General features: G+C 38.6%; 1 protein-coding gene across 9 annotated transcripts in view; it reads left to right on the top strand.

The window, feature by feature from the left end:
* Glut1 (Glucose transporter 1) overlaps nt 1-22,615 on the top strand; it is a 250,614-nt gene that overhangs the window by 40,918 nt on the left and 187,081 nt on the right. For all 9 annotated transcript variants that reach the window (XM_067146970.2, XM_067146967.2, XM_067146968.2 and 6 more), the window contains exons 3-4: nt 1,803-1,963; nt 15,520-15,644. In XM_067146970.2, coding sequence (XP_067003071.1) covers nt 1,803-1,963; nt 15,520-15,644 — 286 coding nt within the window. The remainder of the gene's footprint in view (nt 1-1,802; nt 1,964-15,519; nt 15,645-22,615) is intronic.

The following is a 22,615-nucleotide window of genomic DNA, read 5'->3' as shown; positions in this document are numbered from 1 at the left end:
TTATTTCTTTTCTCTAGGGAAAGCTAAAAGACACTGTTAACAAAGACATACCAACTTCACCAGATGATATGAAACAACATATTACTGCTGCCTGCACTGAAATTTCTGATAAAATGCTAGAACGTGTGCATCAATCTTTGCATGGCAGACTGAAAGCTTGTATTGAAGCTAGTAGTCAACATTTTGAACACAACCTGTGAAAGCCAATTCTCTTTCTTCTTCTGAATCCAAAGAATTTGTTTATTCACTTTTTTCTTAAGTTAATGCTGACACATGGAGCAGACTACTGCCGGTATTTACAATTTTCAAACAACGAAAGCTCGTAGCTAAAATCCTGACAGAAACACCATTAGCATTCTAATTTACTCTAGTTTTATTGTGTTAATGTCAATAGGCATTGTTCCATTTGAAAAAATGTAACTTTCTAAATACACATTCTAGTAATCATTAAAATCTGTGTTGTTGTTTGTCGTAAGTCCATAGACTTGTTTCATGCAGCTGCTCACACCAGCCTATTGTGCTAACATTTTCATTTCTATGTAACTGCTGCATCCTACATCTGCTCTAATCTGCTTGTCATATTCATACCTTGGTCTACCCCTAGTGTTCTTACTGCCTACACTTCCCTCAAGAACCAACTGCGCAAGTCCTGGGTGTCTAAGATGTGTCCTATCATTCTATTTCTCCTTCTGGTCAAGTTTAGCCAAATCAATCTCTCACCAACTCAATTCAGTATCTCTTCATTAGTGATTCGATCTATCCCTCTCACCTTCAGCATTCTTCTGTAACACCACATTTCAAAAGCTTCTGTTGTCTTTCTTTTTGATCTAGTTATTGTCCATGTTACACTTCCATACAATGCCACGGTCCAGATGAAAGTCTTCAAAAACAACTTTCTAATTCCTATATCAGTATTCGAAGTGAGCAAATTTCTTTTCTTAAGAGACCTTCTTTGCTTGTACTAGTCTGCATTTTATGTCCTCCTTACTTCTGCCATCGTTAGTTATTTTACTACCCAAGTAACAATTTTCGTTTACTTCCTTTAAGACTTCATTTCCTAATCTAATGTTTCCTGCAAATACCTGACTTTGACTGCACTCCATTACTTTTGTTTTGGACTGATTTATTTTCATCTTGTACTTCTTATCCAAGACTCTATCCATACCATTCGCAGTTTCTCCAGATCTCCTGTAGTCTCAGATAAAATAACAATATCAACAGCAAATCTCATGGTTTTGATTTCCTCTCCTTGGATTGTGATTCCTTTCCCAAATTCTTTGATTTTATTTATTGCCTGTTCTATATAAACATTGAAAAGAAGGTGGGACAAACTACAACCTTGCCTCATTCCTTTCTGGATTGCTGCTTCTTTTTCAGAGCCCTCGATTCTTATCACTGCAGACTTATTTTTATACACATTGTAGATAATTCTTTGTTCTTGGTATCTGATCCCAATCTCAAATTGCTTCATCTGATCAACATCATCAAATGACTTTTCAAGATCCTTCTTAATTCGATATGGGGCTACAATTAGGAGCTTTTGGTTCCGCTTCATTTCTTTGAAAACAACACATCAGTAGCACCTTCAATTTCAGAAAATTAGGGGTGCAAGTTTTAACTGATTTAACTGGTATATGACCACTGTTTCACCTTTTTTTCTTTTTTCCCCTTATTTGAAAAGGATTAAGCAAAGAAAAGAAAGAAATACTGTAACAATTTAATTATATTTTCTTCAGAATATTTATGATGATCCATGTAAATACAGTTTATATTTGTTGATTGTTTTTTATTTATATTTACAGAACATAGAAAACTTCATGAAGGATGTGTACAAAGACCGGTTTGGGGAGGATATGACCGAAGATACTGTCAAATTCTTCTATTCACTAGCAGTCTCAATTTTTGCCATAGGAGGCATGTTTGGAGGCTTTAGTGGAGGAATTATAGCAAATAGATTTGGCAGGTAAGTCAAGCTCTTTTCTAGCTTCATGTCTTGTTGGAAAATTGTGAATTAGGAATCTCTTCTTCATAGAAACTATACCCTTTTGGGCATGAGTAGATGGATAAATCACAGAAAAAAATGATGGGTTCATAACTTACCTCTGCTTACCTGACCAAAGGAATAGAAATACACCGAACTAGCAGCTGGAGAGAACGTGTATCGGATTCTTGCGACGAGTGTGTGTTAGTACAGGTATACTACAATATTATTATTGTACATGAGGAACTTCATGAAATATGAACTATTTAATTGACGAAAGCATAGTCAATTCTTCAATCACAATCAAAGACAATGTAATTTACAATCTGATGCACTCATGGGGCAAGAAAAAGTGCCAAAGACGGCGTACATTAGAAATTTGAGTGACGATGTCGAGGTGCTGACGGATGAACTAGTGAACTGCTCCTTAGGTGTAAAACACCTTGGACCTAAAACAGGAATTGTTATGGATTAGCGACGTTCTTCAGAAATAAATTTACCACTAAAATTCCCTTGCATCTGGGACATATTTACCACATAATCATAAAAAAATTAAACAAAGTTAAACTCCAAACAAAAACAAAAAAAAAAACACGGAAGTTACTTGTGGCACAATTCCACTAAAATTTGATGAGTGTTAACTGACAAGCCCTGGGTAATCTTCACGTTTACAAGACCATCTAACGAACAGACAATAAAATCAAATAATACACAAATATATCACATGTTCTGTACACACAAATATAGACAGGCAAAAGAAAAGAAAAATCTCAGTTATCTAAATAAATCTCATCTGGAAAGTAAAGAAACGATATACTGCATGCGGCTTTTTAAAAATGGCCGTTCACCCCCTGGGGTGAGGTCAGTATGTCAATGACCTAGCTGACGGGAGGATGAGAGACTCCCAGACACAAAAAATCATAAACAAACTGCAACACTGACCTAGTCTAAGCCGCCTTTCTGCACTCTAAACCAAACAAGGGCTTTTACTTCCGTCTTATCTTGACGAATATTTGAGCTTCCACACAACCTCTTACGACAAGTAAGGAACCAATTCTCTTTCTAAATATCAGGCTCAGTTACCAGACCACTTCTGGGGTCTAATTAATTTAATCCAAAATACTAACACGTACTACTTTCATATAAAAACACAGCGCTCTACACATGTGGCACAACCTCATGCCCCAAGACCCAGGTTCGAGTCTATTGTTTGGCAGCGTGAAACTCTGTCAGAAATTTTTACGACATCGCTTACAGCGAGGTACTAATCTCCTCACCAGACTTTAATCATAGTGAAAACATGCAGATAAATCCTGCGCATGCAGCATGCAGATACTGCACTACTATAATCTTTCTGCCCTACCCGATGTCTGAAACTGACAAGCTTTCTTTATATGATTCTATTTACAGCATCAATCTGTGTCACTATACATAAGAAATATTCTGACCTAACACTAACAAAAAAACAACCTTACATTACTCCTAGCTCCCATATCACCCGTAAAATATTATAACACACAGTGCAAATCCCAAAATGATAAGTTATATACCTTAAGAACGTCAATAGCTTCAAAATCATCTTAACAAATAGCCTGATGTGCTCATACATCATGATCTTAATCTTACCCTAATTACCAAAGGGCTTAACTATTATTTACATAATTGCTACTTTCTGTGTAACTGTCCCTAATCCTACCACATGCTAACAACTTTGGTTCACTTAGCTCATTTTAGGCGATCCTCTTCTCTCTCCATCAAGACTTGGTTATGCCATTTAGCCAAGCATGATGAAGACGTTGTCCATAGCCGATCCTCTTGTACTGATGTCTCCAGGTAGGTCCATCACAGGCATCTTCTTGAGGCTCCACTTGAAGCTTGTATCCACACTGTCTTGAAACTCGGTTCCTGAATTACTGGAATGAAATACTCGATTATTTAACCCACACAGTACAATCATCATACAAACGCGTTTCTTGCGTATACCAGACCGGTTAAAAGTGTACTGAAGTTAACAGAATAGTTTCTGTTATCATTAAAAACACGCACAGATATGTGTGCAGGCTTACTTTACTGTACATGAGTTCGTAGCCTATTTTTGTCGAGCTAAAATAATATTTTAACTCGACTACACATGTGCGTCCTTCTGAAACAGAGATTATTTCAGTTCATAGATTAAATCCTACTAGCAATCACCATCGTACTAAGAGCCAACCCATGCCACTTCTGTGAAGAAGTCTGTGCAAATGGCAATGTTTATAGTTGATCCATTATTTTATGACTGTACTATGACAAAATCAAATCTTATCTCACTATAAAACTGTTATTCACATTTCTACAGCTCTGAGTGAAGTTAGCACGAACGCTCAAAAGTAATCATAGTCTTTGTTCAGACAAAGGTTTATGGCGCAGTCATCAAGACAGACAAAGATACACGCGATGTACACTGGCAGCAATCTTACTGTCAAATGAGATGCCTCCCTCCAAATCCTTCAGCTTTATAGGGAGCAAAAAGTGAACCCACACAAGGGAAACTCCCAGCTAACATACTTGAGTTTGGTATGTGGCTACTCGACTGCTTCCCATGGTGGTTATATTAATGCGGAATTATCAAATTTGTCATGTGTTAATGGAGTTAGACATACCATCATGTTCACAAAATTCTGGGGATTATTTTCATCATTCTATTTTCCCGAAAAACCCTCCGGAAGATGAGATATTACTCGATTCCCGTGACTTGGTAAACCTCTCTCTTCCCCCGTTAAATGCTGTTAAGGTAGCATGGTGCTTCCCAAAACAAAATTCTTATCTCTCTTTCCTTCTCCAACACATCTTCTGTTTCACTCGTGCATGGTCACACCCTTCCGAGGAACCACCTCTAAGCTTCCGTGTTCTATACAGCTTTGCGCCCATATACTTGGCGTCCTGTTGAGCAATATTGCAATTGTGTTAATTATCGCTTATCAAGTCATAGACAGTACGGTTCAAAATCTTTCAAGTTGTGAACAGAAGAGAAATGACCAATAGAATGAATATGGTGTGATAGTAGTGACTGATAATTGGAAGGAAATGTGATTTTCTTTTAATTTAATGCTTATGAAAAATTGTTGTGAATTGTACAGGAATATATAGCCTGTCATTCCTCTGATGAAGGCTGAAGTTTACATCAAAACATTGTAAGAATGTTCCTGCCAATTATGGAAAACATAAGGCATACTATATAAACAAAAACAAAAATATGTTAAGAACCCTTCGTATTCTATATACTAGACTTCATCAGGACTTCAAATGTACAGCTGTCTCTTGCTAATTCAATGTGTTATCCATTTCAGAGACACTTGGCAGTACTAAGCAAGCCAGCTTTGTGTTCATTTATAATATATGTACTGTAGTCTGGAATGTAAATGTTATACCAACTGATCGCAGAAGAGAGAAGCTATCAGCAACTTTCAGTCAGCATTGCAACACATCAGAGTACTCTAGTATCAACTGCATGTGAAGACCTCGACAGTGGAGCAGGTACAGGAGCAGTAAGTTCTGTTCTGTAACTGGGAAGGTGAAAGATGGCTTCAGCAGCATAGAAACTACTTGGTCCTTGTGCTCCAACATGCCATGTTGTAAAGTGGTTTGCTGCTGAGCATCAGTATAATCACACTAGAATATTCACCCACAGGCATCTTCTTAACATCAGACTTCTTTAAAGCTCTATGGCAATCTGAGATTTGTGATGGGGGAGGACATTGAAATATAGGCAGTGGGTGTGTGATCTATAGTCTCCATCGAGGATTTGAGGCTGTAAAACTATTCAGTAGCTGTCTCCACACCTGATCAGTCCTGTTTAGAATTTTCTGTGCTCACCCCAACTGGGGAGGGAGCTGAGACAGTGCCCTAAGAACAGACAGCTTCATACAATGCTGACTGGAGAACCACATCCAATAGCTTCACCTTTTGCAGTCAAATGATGTATTTGCTACATGGAATATACAAACCCTATAGGACAACCCTCTGAGTGAATGACCATAAAGATGTACTGCTATCATTGCCCATGATTTACTGAAATACAACATTGAGGTTGCTGCGATATCAAAGACTAGGTGAGTAGATGAAGGGCAGCTGAAGGAGCCTGGAGGTGGTTACACTTTGCTGTGGAAAGGAATCAGAATGCTGTAAAGGAGAACTTTTACTCAGATCTTGGAATTGTATCAGCTATCTCTAGGAGTGACAAGATAATCCTTTTGCGTCATTTTGATGGTAGTGTGGAATGCAATTGTAGTTTATGGAAAAGAGTTATTGGTGATGAAGACATTGAAAAATCCAATTCCAAGGGAGTTATGTTCCTTACAAAATGGGCAGAGCATGTCTTGTTAATCACCAGCACCATATTTTACCAGAATATTGATCATAAAATGTCCTGGTAATGCCCTCAATCAAAGCATTGGCATCTAATAAATTAGAGCATTGTCAAGGAAAAAGGATTTTAAAAACATATTTACAACCACAGACTCCCATTTGTCCCAAGGAGAAAAAATTGGCAGAGAAAACGCAGACCCTCAAACAACACCTGAGGTCTAAATAACCCAGAAGAATGATTCCCAAGAACAACTGAGAACTCTGTTAAATCAAGAATATGCATATAACCCAGCACAGCACTGGAAGAGACTAAAGAAAACTGTACCCACCATCTATGACAAAACTCTGAATTATACCGTTAACTAAAAAAACATCAGGATTTGTTTGACAAAAGGAAGGTTTTTATTACTTTGCCTAATGGTGTTAAATCTGTCAAAGTAAGAGGAGTTTCAAGAAAGCTGAGGTGCAATGGGAAAACTTGCATCCTGATAAATGAAAGATGGAGTCAGACAGATGTTGAGAAAAGCAGGAAGGTAAGGAAAATGTTGTTTTTTATGTTGGTACAAATAACACAAGGCAAGCAGGAATAGGTACCAACATAATTGGGGATGTGCAGGATCTGGTAATGGCTAAGTGGGAGAGATTTGAAGTAGTAGAGATTGTTACCAGTGGGATGCTGTGTAAAAGAGATACCGACTGGAGGTTGATCAGGGATTTAAATGAGGCTATGGAGTGAGTATGAGGAGAAATTACAAGTGAGATTTGTAGATCCTGATAGGCAGGTTACAGATAGGGATACGTGCGCAAACAGTCTTCACTTGAAATGGAGATGCACGTATAAGTTAGGGGTTTGTTTAGAAGGGTTATAGAAAGGTACATTCAGGAAAATGGGATGGACTAGGGAGTGGTGATAAGAGTACAGGGAGCTAGAAGTTGAGTAAAAGTGACATATAGTTGTTAGTACTAAACTGTAGAAAAACTTTAAGGAAATATTCTCCTGGAACTGGAGTGTTTATCGTAGAGACAGGATAGAATCAATAGGAAGGGAAGTATTCATATTGATGAATAAAAGAATTTGTAAGCTATGAAAAAGTTCAGGATGAGAAACATGAAATCTTCTCTAAATATAATAGACAACTTGATGTTTTTGGGGTGTACAGACCTGGAAGGGGTGATGCTAATGCAGAATTTGTTTCATAAGATACTTGGTATGTGGGGAATGAGACAGAAAGGATCGTGATTGTAACAGATAATCTCAATTCACCAAATGTTGAGCAGAAAGATAATACAAATGGCAGGAAGCATAACCAACAAAAATGGTAAATAAGTTAATCTGGGAAGGACAGAATAAGAAAGTGAAAAATATTCTAGACATGATGCTGATATAACCAGATGAACAAGTGAAGAGTTGAATGACATCACAATCACACTTTTTCTAGTGTAAGTTCTTAACGTTTTCTTCCAATTTTAAGAATGCACCTCCTAAAAGACCAGGTCAGGCACTTAAAATACTAGCACTTGGAGAATCTTCCTAAATTCAGCTCAGCTGAAACAAGTGTGAACAGAATAATATTGATGGGAAAGTGTTGAGATGTTCATTTGTTTTTAATATGGATCTTTGAAAAGTTGAAAGAGAAAAAGCAAAGAAATAGAATAGAGCCGAATTGTAGATGGGAGGAGGAAGAGTAAGGAGATATAATGTAGCTTAAGGTGGGGCTGAGGGATGTGGAATGGTGGGTGATTGTTGGAGGGAATTTGCACCAACTGTCAACAACAAACTCTTATTTTATAAATTTTATCTATTATACTTTATGCCTTGCGTTAACTTCATGATTTTGACTGAAGATGGTCTTTAGCAAGACTGAAACTAGTTTAAATATATGTAACTTTTCTTTAGGTTGCAATAAATTAATATTGAGTAGGTGGAAACTTTTTAGTTCTTCTTTTACATTATTAACAAAGAGATAACCACTAACTGCATCGTCACTGAAACACTTCACGTCGATGAGGCAGGAATACAATTATATTAGTTACATGAAGCGGAATTAAAGGATGGCAAAGCTGATGGAAAAAATTAACATTAAAATAATCAAAAAGGTTGAAAAACAAGGTTGCCTCCAAAAAAGATGGGCTTAATCTTAGCTGAACGTAAAATTCGAGGGCTAACTTGTGCATAATGAAATAAATAAAAGTATTACATTTAAATTAAAGTTAAACTGTAACCAAAAATGAAAGAAAGAACAGTGCTTATCCTGAGATGGCCAAGGTTCCGAGCGAGGAGCTCGGATCAAGTATGACCACTCACTAATATGTTCGGAAGATCAAAGACACAGACGCAACATCATTCCCACTGAAGAAGCAGGTTAAGATCGAAAAACAGGAAATGGTGCAACCACTAAGGCAGAATTCACCAACGGATCTCGCATTCACCCAATAAGAAATAGTTTTATCCTACCAATAAAATTGCTCTTCTTTCCTGCAGATGCTATGTTAATTGTTCTAGAAAGTTGTGTGTTGAGCAACAGGAAATGAACTTCCTGAACTGTGCATTATAGTACAGTATATTAAAAAATAATTTGACCCAAAAGAAAATTCTGAAATCCATAGATTAAATGACAATTTTTTTGCTACAATCAAATAAATAAGTTTTTAAACAGTCAATTTAAAATGTTCTTGAAAGGTTCACAGATTAAATCCAACAGAATAAAATGTTATACAAAATCAAAATAATGAATGAATGAATGAAAGTTGCTTTACATCGCACTGATACAGATAGGTCTTATAGCGACGATGGGACAGGAAAGGGTTAGTACTGGGAAGGAAATGGCTGTGGCTTTAATTAAGGTACAGCCCCATCATTTGCCTGGTATAAAAATGGGAAACCATGGAAAACCATCTTCAGGGCTGCCGACAGTGGGATTTGAATCCACTATCTTCCGGATGCAAGCTCACAGCTCCGCACCCCTAACTGCATGGCCAACTCGTCTGATAAAATCAAAATAATTTTTTTATGCAATAAAATAGAAAGGTCCCAATAAATTCCCCTTGCTGTCTTCCCGTGGTCACATTAGGTATTGGAATAATTTATCAAGGAAGATATTTGATAAATTACTAATTTCTTTGAAATCATTTAAGAAAAGATAAGGTAAAAATGTGAAAGTTAATCTGCCACCTGGGTGACAGCCCTAAATGCAGATTCTTACAGGACCCTTGAGTTCTTTCACACTAGGAAAACTGTTTATGGGCCAGGTTTAAATTGAGTGAACCCCTGTTTGGATGTAGGAGTTCTCTATTGACAACCTTTGGAGAGAATTTCTTGAAGACCTAAGTCGACACAAGTGTTGATGAACATATATCGGATGTTTTCAAACAGAAACAAATGAGAGTTGAACTTGAGCTCCCTCCCACTCGTAATAAAGTACGGATAACAATTCAACAGGCAAAGAGTAATAAAGTGGCTGAAATGGACAGCATTCCTGCAGAAGATTTTCAGGAAGGTGGTGATAAACTAATGGAGCATCTATATAGCCTCATTGTCAAAATAAGGAGATCTGAAGAAGACCTACCTGATTTCTGAAGAAATAATAATAATAATAATAATAATAATAATAATAATAATAATAATAATAATAATAATAATAATAATAATCATAATGCCATGTAGCCTTCGAAGAGGCCTGGTAGTTCTTAGAGTTGACGCTGAATAGATGACCTATGCATGTCAGGATGGGACCCTATGTATGATGAATTCTAATGCTGAAGATGGCATACATACATTCAGCCCCCATGCCACTGATTAGGGGCTTGCTTTGCCTCCTACCACTGGCTGGAGATGTCCACTTAAACCCCGGTCCCACCACTTGTGAAATGAAAACAGACATAAACATCTATTGTCAGAGTGTGCAAAGCCTAAACAATAAGTTGTCTGATTGTGAACTATTCCTGCCAGACTTAAGAGAAGTTGACGTGATTGGACTTACTGAAACATGGCTCTCTTGGGCTAGTGACAGTGAACTACCACTCAGTGCTAATTACAGCATATTCCGTCGTGATCGCGCTACTCTAGGTGGTGGAGTGATGCTAGCAGTAAACAGTGCGTTACCATGTAAACGAAGGACAGATCTTGAACGGAACTGTGAGTTAGTGTGGGTTGAGCTACTCTTTCCTCGACGCCCTGTACTTGTGGGATGTTACTACAGACCACCAAACAGCCCATTCTGTGACCTTGAACAGTGCCTGGACTCAGTCATTGCAGCGCTCCCTTATGGTGAAGTAATTTTAATAGGCGACTTCAACCTGTCTATAAAGTGGTCTTCTCCAACTACCGGACAGTCAGCTAACAACTGTGACACATACTTCATAGACAGTTTTATTAATGGCCTCGGACTGAAACAGTTTAATATGTACCCAACCTGTGGACCCAACACCCTGGACTTCATACTCTCCTCATTAGAACTTAAAACAATAACCCCAGGCAGAAACCTTTTCCTGTGCGACCACCAGTCCCTCGATACTACATTCCTCCTTCCCCACCCCTCCTCAAAGCCTCACAGCAGGACATCCTACCGCCCTACCTACATCTGGCGCCGTGCCGACTGGCCTGCAATGTGTCGTGCCCTGGAATGCCTTCCCTGGAGTCTGCTCGAAATAGTTGATATCGAATCGGCTCTTGACCTGCTGTACGACTGGCTGCAAGCTGCAATTAAAGATTTTGTACCTGCACAACGGGATACTACTAGCAAACATCAACACTGGATATCACAAGAGACCAGGCTGATACTATTTAATAAGAAGAGAGCTTGGCGCCTGTGGAAAGACTTCCCTAACCCACACACTCACAATACCTTCATTAAAATCCGCCGCCACGCGAGGTTTATGGTCAGAAGAGACTACAAAACACACGTAGACACTGTCACTGAAAACGTCCGCAGCAATCCCAAGTGCTACTGGAGTCTCATCAACACACTGAGAAGGACGGAGCGGATTCCTGTCAGCGTGAACCACAACAATGCAACAGCAGATGGCGCCGATCGCAATGAACTGTTCAACAGGTATTTCTTCTCCAACTTCTCCCCTCCCTTACAAAACCAACCGCTCCCTCCCGTTGGTACAGCTTCAAACAGAACCCTATCAAGCATAACTGCCACACCAAATGAAGTTTATAACCTTCTTCAAACTCTTCATACCAACAAAGCTACCGGTGCCGACACTATAGGGCCTGTTTTCCTAAAAAATACTGCCAGTACTCTTTGCGTCCCTCTCTCTAAATTATTTAACAGATGTTTTGCCGCGGGCTATTTTCCTATTACCTGGAAACAGGCAAATATTGTTCCACTTCTCAAATCAGGCAACAAATTTAATGTTTCATCTTACCGACCAATCTCTATTCTCCCCACACTATCCTTTATCTTTGAAAAAATTATACACCAGCGTCTCCTCGCATTCACTTTGCCGTACATCTCAACCAAGCAGCATGGTTTTCTACCAGGTGGCTCTTGTCTAACAAACCTGGCCACTCTGCATAGCTTTGCATCACACGCCATTGCAGATAAATCACAGCTGGATATCTGCTACATAGACATTTTGAAAGTTTTCGATTCTGTTGACCATACTCTGTTGCTCCATAAACTCTCTGAACGATTTAATATACAAGGCAGTCTTCTGACCCTTCTTGCTGGCTTCCTACATAACCGTTGGCAGAGAGTGGTAATATCAGGCACTTCATCCTCATGGTTACCAGTCACCTCCGGTGTCCCACAAGGCAGTACTCTTGGCCCCTTGCTGTTTTCTTTGTTTATGGACGATCTGCCATCCAAACTCAACGAAACGGCGAATACCCTACTCTTTGCTGACGACTGCAAGATATTTAGAGAGATCAGGAATCCAGCAGATGCAGCTCTGCTACAGTCCTCACTTAATGCCCTCTCGAACTGGTGCCGTACTTGGAAAATTATCCCCAATCCACATGACCATAACACTGTGTAAATCTCCTCTACCGACATCATATTACCTACTCGACAAGCCCATCACCGTGGTTACGCAACAGCGTGACCTAGGTGTAATATTCGATACAAAATTACAATTTAAGACCCATATAGAAACATATACAACCAAGGCTATAAAATTACTAGGCATTCTCTATCGCTTCACAGAAATTTCTGACCCCATTGCTCTTCGTCACTTCTTCCTCACGATCGTGCAACCTCTCTTAAACTACTGCTCTCCGATTTGGACAACAGTCGCCCCCTCCAATAGTAAGCAGTTAGACAGAGCAGTGTCCTTCTTTGCTGCTATTGTAAGGAACAGAAACCCCAAGCTCAGAAACCTGTCTACGCCACAGGTATTAATGGCAATTAATGTGTCACCACTGCACATCAGGCGACGGGTAGCTGAGCTGAGTTTCCTCCACGAGATCTTAAATTTACATTACCGCTTGGAACATCTTGTCTCACTCTTCTCTCTCCGCATTCCTTCCCGCTCCACAGAACCAAAGACCTTCTCCACATTCCCCACACTCAGCACTCAATACTTCAACAATCTTTCCTAATCCGCCTCCCAACACTCTTTAACAATATTAATAGGAAACAAGAGCTTGATTTAGCGTCAAATAAAAGTGTATTCGAGAGGTGTGTAAATAGTATCTTAAAGATAAGTTGATGTGAAGGGATTATACCGCCATCTTGACCCACGACGACTTGGCTATGAACATGGACATTCTCATGGTTTTCGATTTGGACAGTTATTAGTAGAATGTGTACCTGATCTTGTTATATTTTGTTATGTTTGTTATATTTTATTATGAAAGTTTACGTTTGTTAACTAGTCTGTTGACAGTGCAAGTGAAATTTGCTCAGTGTAGCTGTATCTTGTGCTTCGTGAATAAATAAATAAAGGTTAAAATTCCCAACCTATCTGGGAATCAAACCTGGGACCCTCTGTACCAAAGGCTAGCATGCTAACCATTTAGCCATTGAGCTGGATATTTCAGAAATTCTTTGTCACCATATGGAAGAAAGATGAAACTGCAGATTGTGACAGCTATGGATGAATATCTCTGCTCTCTATCACAGGCATGATTATTGCATACATATTAGCTGACCAATTGCCCTTTGCTGAAGAAATTCTGCCAGAAACTCAGTGCAATTTCAGATCAAAACAAGGGATAACAAATCTGTTTCACTGCAGGTCAATTGCAAGGAAAATGCAGAGGACGGAACATGCCTCTATACATAGTTGTAGATCTTATGAAAGCGTTTGGCTCAATAGATTGCCCTGCACTCTGAAAAATACTATTTCTCTACAGTTATCCACCAACATTCATTTCAGTTTCAATAATAATGTTATTGTTTCTCATCCTACTAACTAGTTTTAACAGTTTTAGAAGACGCTGAGGCGCTGGAATTTTGTCCAACTAGAGTTTTATGTGCCAGTCCTGCAGAAGATTTTCAGGAAGGTGGTGATAAACTAATGGAGAGTTTATATGGCCTCATTGTCAAAATAAGGAGATATGAAGAAGACTTACCTGAGAGAAAGAAGACGAGCTGCTCAACTAATTGGTATGTTCCGAGCTGTCAGCGGAGAGATGGCATGGAATGACATTAGTAGACGAATAAGTTTGAGTGGCGTCTTTAAAAGTAGGAAAGATCACAACATGAAGAAAGTTGGAATTCAAGAGGACAAACTGAGGAAAATATTCATTTATAGGAAGGGGAGTTAGGGATTGGAATAACTTACCAAGGGAGATGTTCAATAAATTTTCAATTTCTTTGAAATCACTTAAGAAAAGGCTAGGAAAACAACAGATAGGGAATCTGCCACCTGGGCAACTGCCCTAAATGCAGATCAGTATTGACTGATTGATTGGGTAAATCTACAGACATGAAGCTGATGTATTTGAGCACCTTCAAATACCACCAGACAAGAAAGTGTTTTTAGTAACATTATTCTCACTTTAATTATATTTATTAGTCTACTAAAAAACCTCATACTATTGACCTTCAGTATGAGCCTCTAACCCCATTGCTATACACTAGGATTTAGTTAAGTAGCTTTCCACCTGTTTGGTCTAGCTTTCATTCCCATCTCTTTACGTAAAGCCAATAACATTATTATTATTGTAAAGATGGGAAAAACTATCTTGGTGGAATGATGAAGTCAGAGCAGCTTGTAAACATAAGAAGGTGGCTTGTCAAAAAATGGCTTTGAACAAGAACAGATATAGATAGGAAATTGTACGTCGAGAAAAGTAAAAGTAGCAAAACAAATCATTGTATAGTCCAAGAAGAAATCGTAAGCAGATTTTGGTAATAACCTCGAAAGACTTAGTCAGGCATAAGGAAAACATTTCTGGAGAAGAGGCCAGTAATTAGCTAAAATTAAAATTGAGTGATGTGAAAGAACTTCTAAGCCATGTAATCTAGTTTGTTGAAGGAAATTACAGTGAAACCATACCCTTGTACTATGACCATTTGAGACGCCTCCATAAATTTCTAGTGAAAGAAATACATTCCAAAGTGTCTCAACAGAATATAGACATGTGTTTCAAACCAACTTCCACAGCAAGAGTTTCGAGTGATCCAGAACGAGGTCCGTCGGGTACATCATTACAATATGGGTATCACATATGTACAGTGTTTTATGAATTGCTATACATTTTACTGTATGTCCTTTAAATGCACAACAGTAAGTGTGTTTTCTTGCCATAAACAGAGTTTTAATGCACTTCCTACTGTTCTTTTAGGTTATTTCAGTTATTAGAGACTTCCATCAATCCAGTTAACTTATCCCCCCAGTTAGTCCAGATTATCATCCACTGTACACTGTATGTGGTGTTATCTGGATCATCAGTCCATAGACTGGTTTGATGCAGCACTCCACACCACCTTATCCTGGACTGATTTTTTTTCCATTCCTACATAACTACTACATCCTACACCTACTCTAATCCATCATATTCATACCTTGGTCTATTCCTACCATTTTTACAGCCTACACTTCCCTCAAAATCTAACTGAACACATTCTGGGTATCTTAGGACATGTCCTATCATTCTCTCTTTACTTCTGATTTTCCTACTGTACATTGTTGAGGAATTTCTACTTGTGTGAATGGTGTAAAAGTTTTTATACAATAATGTATGGTGAACTTGTGGTAATGTTGAATACTCAGTTTGTCACCTCCTCACATTACAGGAAAGGTGGTTTACTCCTCAATAATTTCCTGGGAATAGTTGGGGCCGGCCTTATGGGTTTCACCAAAATTTTCCAGTCGTACGAGGTACTCTTCCTTGGACGGTTCATCATTGGGGTCAACTGTGGTGAGTACTAACTAGGAGAAAATTATTGTATTAAATTTTATTGTATTAATTGTTATTGTATGAGGCCCATCCCAGGAGTAAGTTCTGATGGACCATTAAAGGAAACCAGAACATCAGAAGATACTTTCTGTAGTTTCAGTGTTAAAGTACTTACTTTTCTACATGTGCACCACTCTTGTTTAAGCATTTATTATAGTGCGACACCAACATTTGAATGCCTGTCTGCCAAAGACCTTAAACGTGATGTAACTGTCATCTGAAGTACAATGCCACTCTTCAAATGTTACACAGTGGGGTATTTGGCTGATCTAGGTGGCCAAAATTATTTCTGTTGTTTAACTGATATTAGGCATTCCGTTATGTGTAATTATTTTAATTTTATGTAACTGAGGTCATGTGCAGGCAGAAAAAAATGGTTTTCATATTTTGATGGACTGCCTTATTCATATTATATTATTCATGCTATGGTAAAACAATTTTCTTTAAGGCCATGGCCGCTTCCTTCCCACTCCTAGGCCTTTCCTATCCCATCATCACCATAAGACCTATCTGTGTTGGTGCAACGTAAAACAAATTGTTTTTAAAAATGTACTCGCGTCACAATACAATGGTATAAGTTACTAGAAATGTACAATTTTCCTTGTTTTGTTCCTCTGAGTGTCATGCCTGTGACATCTGAAGGTTTATGATGACAACCAAGGTTCCTCATCAGAAGATACATCCTCCTCCTCCTCCTCTTTGAGAATTCATCAGGATATGCAGTGGTGGACTCACTATGCACAGCTGGAAGTAGCATCTCCATTGTCTCTTTCAAAATCAGTATTGTCCACTTTCTAGACAGTGACCTCATTCCAGTCAAAAGAGGATCAGAACATAGAAGTCGATTAAGCACATCCAGGTTACATGATTCTTCAGAGAACTTTCTTGCATATCGTTAGTGATACAAGCAAAAATACTTATTTCATGTTTCAGTGGCCTCTTCAGAGAGCTGACCTATTGAAAGTAGAGCATTGTTTATCACTGTAGGACCATGAATAAGAATTTTATGAACTGGAGGTGCCATCAGATGCCATGGATAATAACTGGACATACAGCTCTACAGTAGCCATTGCATATTGAGTAAATTTATCTATAGGAATTTTATGTGTAGCTACTTGATATTACTTTTAGGATCACTCTGAAGTGGTATATGGAATCAAAATGTATTCCTGTTATTTCAGCAGCTTCTGGGTTCATGAAAACCTTCGACATTCATTACCATCATTAGTATTACCAAATCCAGGCTTTGGAATGTCAACTATTAGTACCAACTTGTTTCTGAAATTTATTGAATTTTTAATTTTTGTCTTACCTTATCACTTTCCAATTTCAACTGCCATTTTGTAATCAGAAGTTTGTGTGACATATACAAAATACTTTTAAGTAAACGTGCCCTGGAATGCAGAATTGATAGCCCAAACTCCTTCTTTAACAATCCGCTTGAGTGATAAATTATTTAAGTCTTTAGATGTTGCAGCACATATGTAACATTTCATTGTTGAAGTGGTCTGAGTGGCAGCATTGCACACCTTAGCATTAACCATGGTGAACATCATTTTATGTTTGACGGAAAAATCCCTACCCGACTTTCGTTTCATATGATGAAACTATTAAGTTTTTTTGTATGGTCATTTCTTAATTTGTGGCATCTTTGGATTTTTAATAAATCTTATCCTGATTGGTCAACAATAGTGAGATGAAGGAGGAGTTGGCTTTTACCATATCAGTTTTGTGTTAGAAATTTGTTGTAATGTTACAAAAGAACTCTGAACAATTTTAGCATCAAAATCACAATTACTTTGAGATTTCTGTTGATATTGGGCTTGCTGTGATCCATCACACTCCTACTTGCAGATCAGCACCAGAATGTTCCTATCTTCTTCGCTTAAAGGCTGTACAACTTCTTCCAGATATTTCAGGATCGTAAAATGGTGCTATGCAATGATTTTGATTTTTCGTATGGCTATTTCTAACCAAGTGCAGCCCTTGTAAGGCAGACCCTCCGATGAGGGCGGGCGGCATCTGCCATGTGTAGGTAACTGCGTGTTATTGTGGTGGAGGATAGTGTTATGTGTGGTGTGCGAGTTGCAGGGATGTTGGGGACAGCACAAACACCCAGCCCCCGGGCCATTGGAATTAACCAATTAAGGTTAAAATCCCCGACCCAGCCGGGAATTGAACCCAGGACCCTCTGAACCGAAGGCCAGTACGCTGACCATTCAGCCAACGAGTCGGACGTGCTATGCAATATAATTTGTAAATTGATTTCAGCACAAGTTTCACTTACTTTGTATGATTCTCATCCTGGACAGCACTCCCTTTTAGCCTTTTGCAGCGGACTGTAGCAAGGATAGAAGGTTTTATTAGAAATCCTCATTGTTTTGTACTGTCTTTCAAAAAAATACTGCCTCAACAAAGATGGACAGAGCTTGTACTGGCATTAATTGAACTTTTTCTTCTTTCTATGCTTTATGGAAAGCACGCTTGTATTCACTAGTCTGCTTTGAGGAAGACATAATTTTCTTCAATGCTTCTCTCTTTCCACTACTTCCTAATCTAACCTGAACAGCATAACACAGGACAATCCATCTCTGTAGACTTCCGTAACTGTTCTGTTTTTCGCCGTTTACTTCTGTCGCTTCATTCTTCAAATGTTTTTGTTGGTCGTCCCGGCCTAGTCACTACATTAGGAAACGTGAGTGTGCCTTCGAGCCAAGCCAAACACTGTGTTTTTTAATAAATCGGTCATCCTTTTCATGTGCTGTGGTCCATCTTCTTTTTATTTCACACTTAAGATTTGAAACTAATTTTTTATTTCCTTCAATTGTTCGTCAGAGTAGTTTTCACTAGATAAGATATAATTTTCCACCAATATCAGTTTCCTGTTCAAATCCAGTAAATTTTTCTGCTGCATCATGTTAAATAAGTACTTTTGAGTCATTATCTTAACGCCCGATGACTCTGAAACAAAATTAAAACAACTCAGGTCAGAAATAAACTAATCACAAAAGATAAGTATTGTACAGAAATATTTAAAATAGTTACATTTGAATCAGGCTTGTCAATACACTTATTAATAAGTATTTTACCTAAATTATTTCATGAGGCTATATCAATTAAAAGCATGGAAACTGAAAATAAATGTTGGGAAACCTCTGGAAGGACAACTATCAACCTGAAGTTTTTAAACATCTGTTTAAATATTAATGTGAAAACCATGCATTTTCAAAACAGTGTATTCTATTATAATATTGTAAAGTTTCAACTAATTTTTAATAAAATATATTCACACTTACCCCCTTCATCATCCTCCATAATTATTTTGTTCACGCTATAGTCAGAAGCCAAAATATTCACTACAAAACACATACTCCAGCAGAGCGCTGCAATGAGCTACATGCACTTCAACAGATACACTATCTTTGACTGCATGGCCTGTTGACATATTCTACTGAATCATCACAAACGAATAGCCATGTAGTTCCCTGACATTCTAGCTGTGCTATGTTGTGCATTTCTTCCATATACAGTAAGATTCGTTAAATAGACTACTGGCCGCCTGAATCAGCCAAGTACCTCACTGTGCGTCGTCTTGCCAGAAATCTCTGCAGTTGGAGGTAGAGATGAAAGTTACCGAGTATGAAGTTGGGGCTGTATGGAAGATGATCAGAAATGTCCCACCCAAATTGCTGCAGAAGAACCTGCAAGTTCCTTGCTGTGTGGAGCCATGCATTGTTGTGCAAGAACGTTATGCCTTCACTCAGCCTTCCATGTCTCTTGTTCTGTACGACTCTTCATAGCTTCAGCAATGTATCCTCGATGATGAGGAGACACTGTCAATTTGCTTCCAGAGGATGGTGCGCATGAATTTTCTGGCAGATAATGTTTGGTTGAATTTCTGACTCGTGGATGATCCACTATGCTGCCAATGCATAGCCTATTGCTGTTTCTCTGGTGTGATATGGGATATTGATGTTTCATCTCCAGGGATGATGGAATCAAGGAATCAGTCACCTTTGTTGTGATACTGCTGCAAGAAATTAAATGCTGCCATTAAGCATGTCAACTTGTGCTCCTCTGTCAGTTGCTTTGGCACCCATCTTGTACACAACTTTCAAAACCCCATTCTCTGGATGACCATTTCACACAGCAGGGAGTAGATGATCTGTGGAAACTGTGGAAACTGAGAAGATTGTTTCCAAACAGTGAGGCGCCCATTCTGCAAAATTGCATGCTGCACATATTCCACCATTTCAGGCATAACCAGGGACGGACAACCCCTATAGTTTTCGTAATGCACATTTTTCAGCCGCCTTGGAATTTTCTGCATCCTCTTCTGACCATACTGTCAGTAATGGTATCTGGTCAATACACTTCACACAAATTCCAGTTAATCTCTGATGCCAACAGCTTCTTAGCTGATAATTACACATATTCACAATCATCAGGAGACTTTATGATAGCGACCATGTGATGACGATTTTTGTGGTTGGTTGTTCCAGTTTTGTATACAGGGTGTCAAAAAAAAATGGCAACGCTTAGTATGTTGTGCAGGAAGTCAAATGGATCCATTTTCAAGAAGGAACCCATATCCAGAAACACACGGCTTGGACACTGTAGCGCATTGAAGTATGAGATGGGTGTGCGTTCTGCATGTCAATAAACCCAACATGAGTAGCACAGCGGGCTCATTACAAACGGGGTTCAGACTGTGTACCTCCTGCATCACTGCAGAGCCTACATCGGCAGTGCTGAGCCTCATGCACATAACCCAATACGTGTGGTTGTCTTTGAAAAATTTCAGTCACACCGTGGACTCGAGCAATAAGGTCCTCTGCTGACATTACAGGAGTGTCATATACCATACTCTTCATACTACCTACGTGGAACTGTTCGGCTTCTCTTAGTCGTCTCTAGATGGCCGTGAACGTGGAATGGTGCTGGGTACGTCTGTTTGGAAAATGTTCCGCACACAATCTTGCAGCAGCTTTACCATTACAATCCAATTTGCTGTATGCAAGCACCATGTCGGTCATTTCCGCAGCTGTGAACTGCTACTGTCTCATTGCTGTTAACAGCTTTACTGCACTGGCAGCCTACAGTACACAAGTAATGCAGTAGGATGTGCATAAAGGACTGTGTGGAAAAATGTAGTGCATGCGTGGGAATGTTATTAGGCTGAAATTGTCCATCCGCAGTACACAGATGGGTAAAGGTTTGCACACTTTCCGTATTAAGATAGGAAATCTGAACAAATTTTCACAACCGTTTTCAGACTTTGAAATTCTCCAGCACCCAAACCATGCATTTCTGGATGGGGGCTCCTTCTTAAAAACGGATCAGTCTGCCATCCTAAACAACATACTAAGCCTTGTGAGTGTTTTTTTTTTTTTTGGGACAGCCTGTATTAAATATTTCCTATAAAAATAATGAAAGATATTTTTAAACCTGGATGTATTTAAAAGTTAGAAAATACTTTTTACCTTCAGGTGTGTATGAATTGAGGCCTATTATTGAATTTTTTTGAGCAGTAAGTACCTTGGGAAGAAGCTTGTGATGATAACAATGAGCTGTCATATCCCTAATGTGTGTGTTTAACTACAAGATTAGCTTGGTATGCCCAGATAAAATTATCAGTATTTTATTTGAAGAGAGAAATTTACATGCTGTTTCCATCATTCTTCTATTAACTAGCATTGAACCAACAGAGCCCTTTAAAAACTCTCTAGATGTGTTTCTCTTCCATACTAGTTACCTGTAATGATCTCTTGTCATTGGAATATTTGTTAGCAAGACACTTTGTAGATACTTTTTTTTTTTTACAAGCGAATGGACCACTAAGGATCACGCTATAACTTCATTTCTTTCTCTTCGTGCAGAATTTTCTCTGTGTCCAATACTCCTTCATGCGTTCGCTGGCCCGTTGTTCATCTGTCCAGGCTCTTCCGGTCTTCCTAGTTCTTCCTGCGGCTTGAACACCTTCCAAATTCTTCAATGTGTTCCTAAATGTATTCCTTTCTAACAGCTGGTCTTCCAAGATGCTTAAACCTTTCCATATCCTTCTTCGTTTCTTTAATCCATGCTGTAGTAGTCTTTTTTTTTTTTTTTTTTTTTTTTTTTCTCCAGAAGTAATCAAATATCTGTTTGGCAAGTCTGTTTGCGTTCATTCTGTATAGATATCTAAGAAACGCCAGCCTCCTTTTCTTCATGGTCTCTGAGATTCGTTCCACCTTCCGGTAAACTTCTTTGTTACTCCATTATTATAAATGGCTTAATTTTGTATTGTTACCCTATTGAGATTCAAGACTTCTACAATGTTTTAGCATTTTTATCCAAGGTTTTATGTCATCTATATGCTACATGTTACTCAATAATGCACTTTTAAGAATTTGTAGCTCTTAAGGCTGAAATTTAACCCTAGAATACTAACATACATAAAATTAACGTGTATGTGTCATATAACTGCGTAATGCTCCTTCCCCTACGTTACCCCCAACAGACCACCTCCATGCACTGCTTCCTCTGATCAATGTGGATGATATCACCATAGCATTTAGATGCATGAATGAGGAGCAAATCGCAAGAGTTAATTTTCGTTAAGTCACTATGCTTTTTTCTTTTACATATTGTTAGTATTGACGCATTATCGTTGGTACATAAAACTTCTGTATTATTTAGTATGTAATAGGTACTTGGATGTCTCGTATGCAGGTAGGTTGCTCATCACGGTAGTTTGCTTTATAGTTACTAGGCATGTGACTTTCCATGGCACAATGGATAAACAAAGAGTGAAATAGGTGGAGCTCATTTATGTATTTTTGATGAGCTGGATGTAGATGAGAGCGAGGAAGACAAGCGTTGAATCTGAGCATGAAGAGACTCTACAATCCAAACTATTCACCCAATGACGATGATTCCGAAGATAATCTCCA

The sequence above is a fragment of the Anabrus simplex genome, chromosome 5 (assembly GCF_040414725.1).
Source record: "Anabrus simplex isolate iqAnaSimp1 chromosome 5, ASM4041472v1, whole genome shotgun sequence".
In the NCBI taxonomy this organism is placed as follows: domain Eukaryota; kingdom Metazoa; phylum Arthropoda; class Insecta; order Orthoptera; family Tettigoniidae; genus Anabrus; species Anabrus simplex.
The sequence above is the reverse complement of the archived record's forward strand: the minus strand, read 5'-3'. Positions and strand labels throughout refer to the sequence as shown.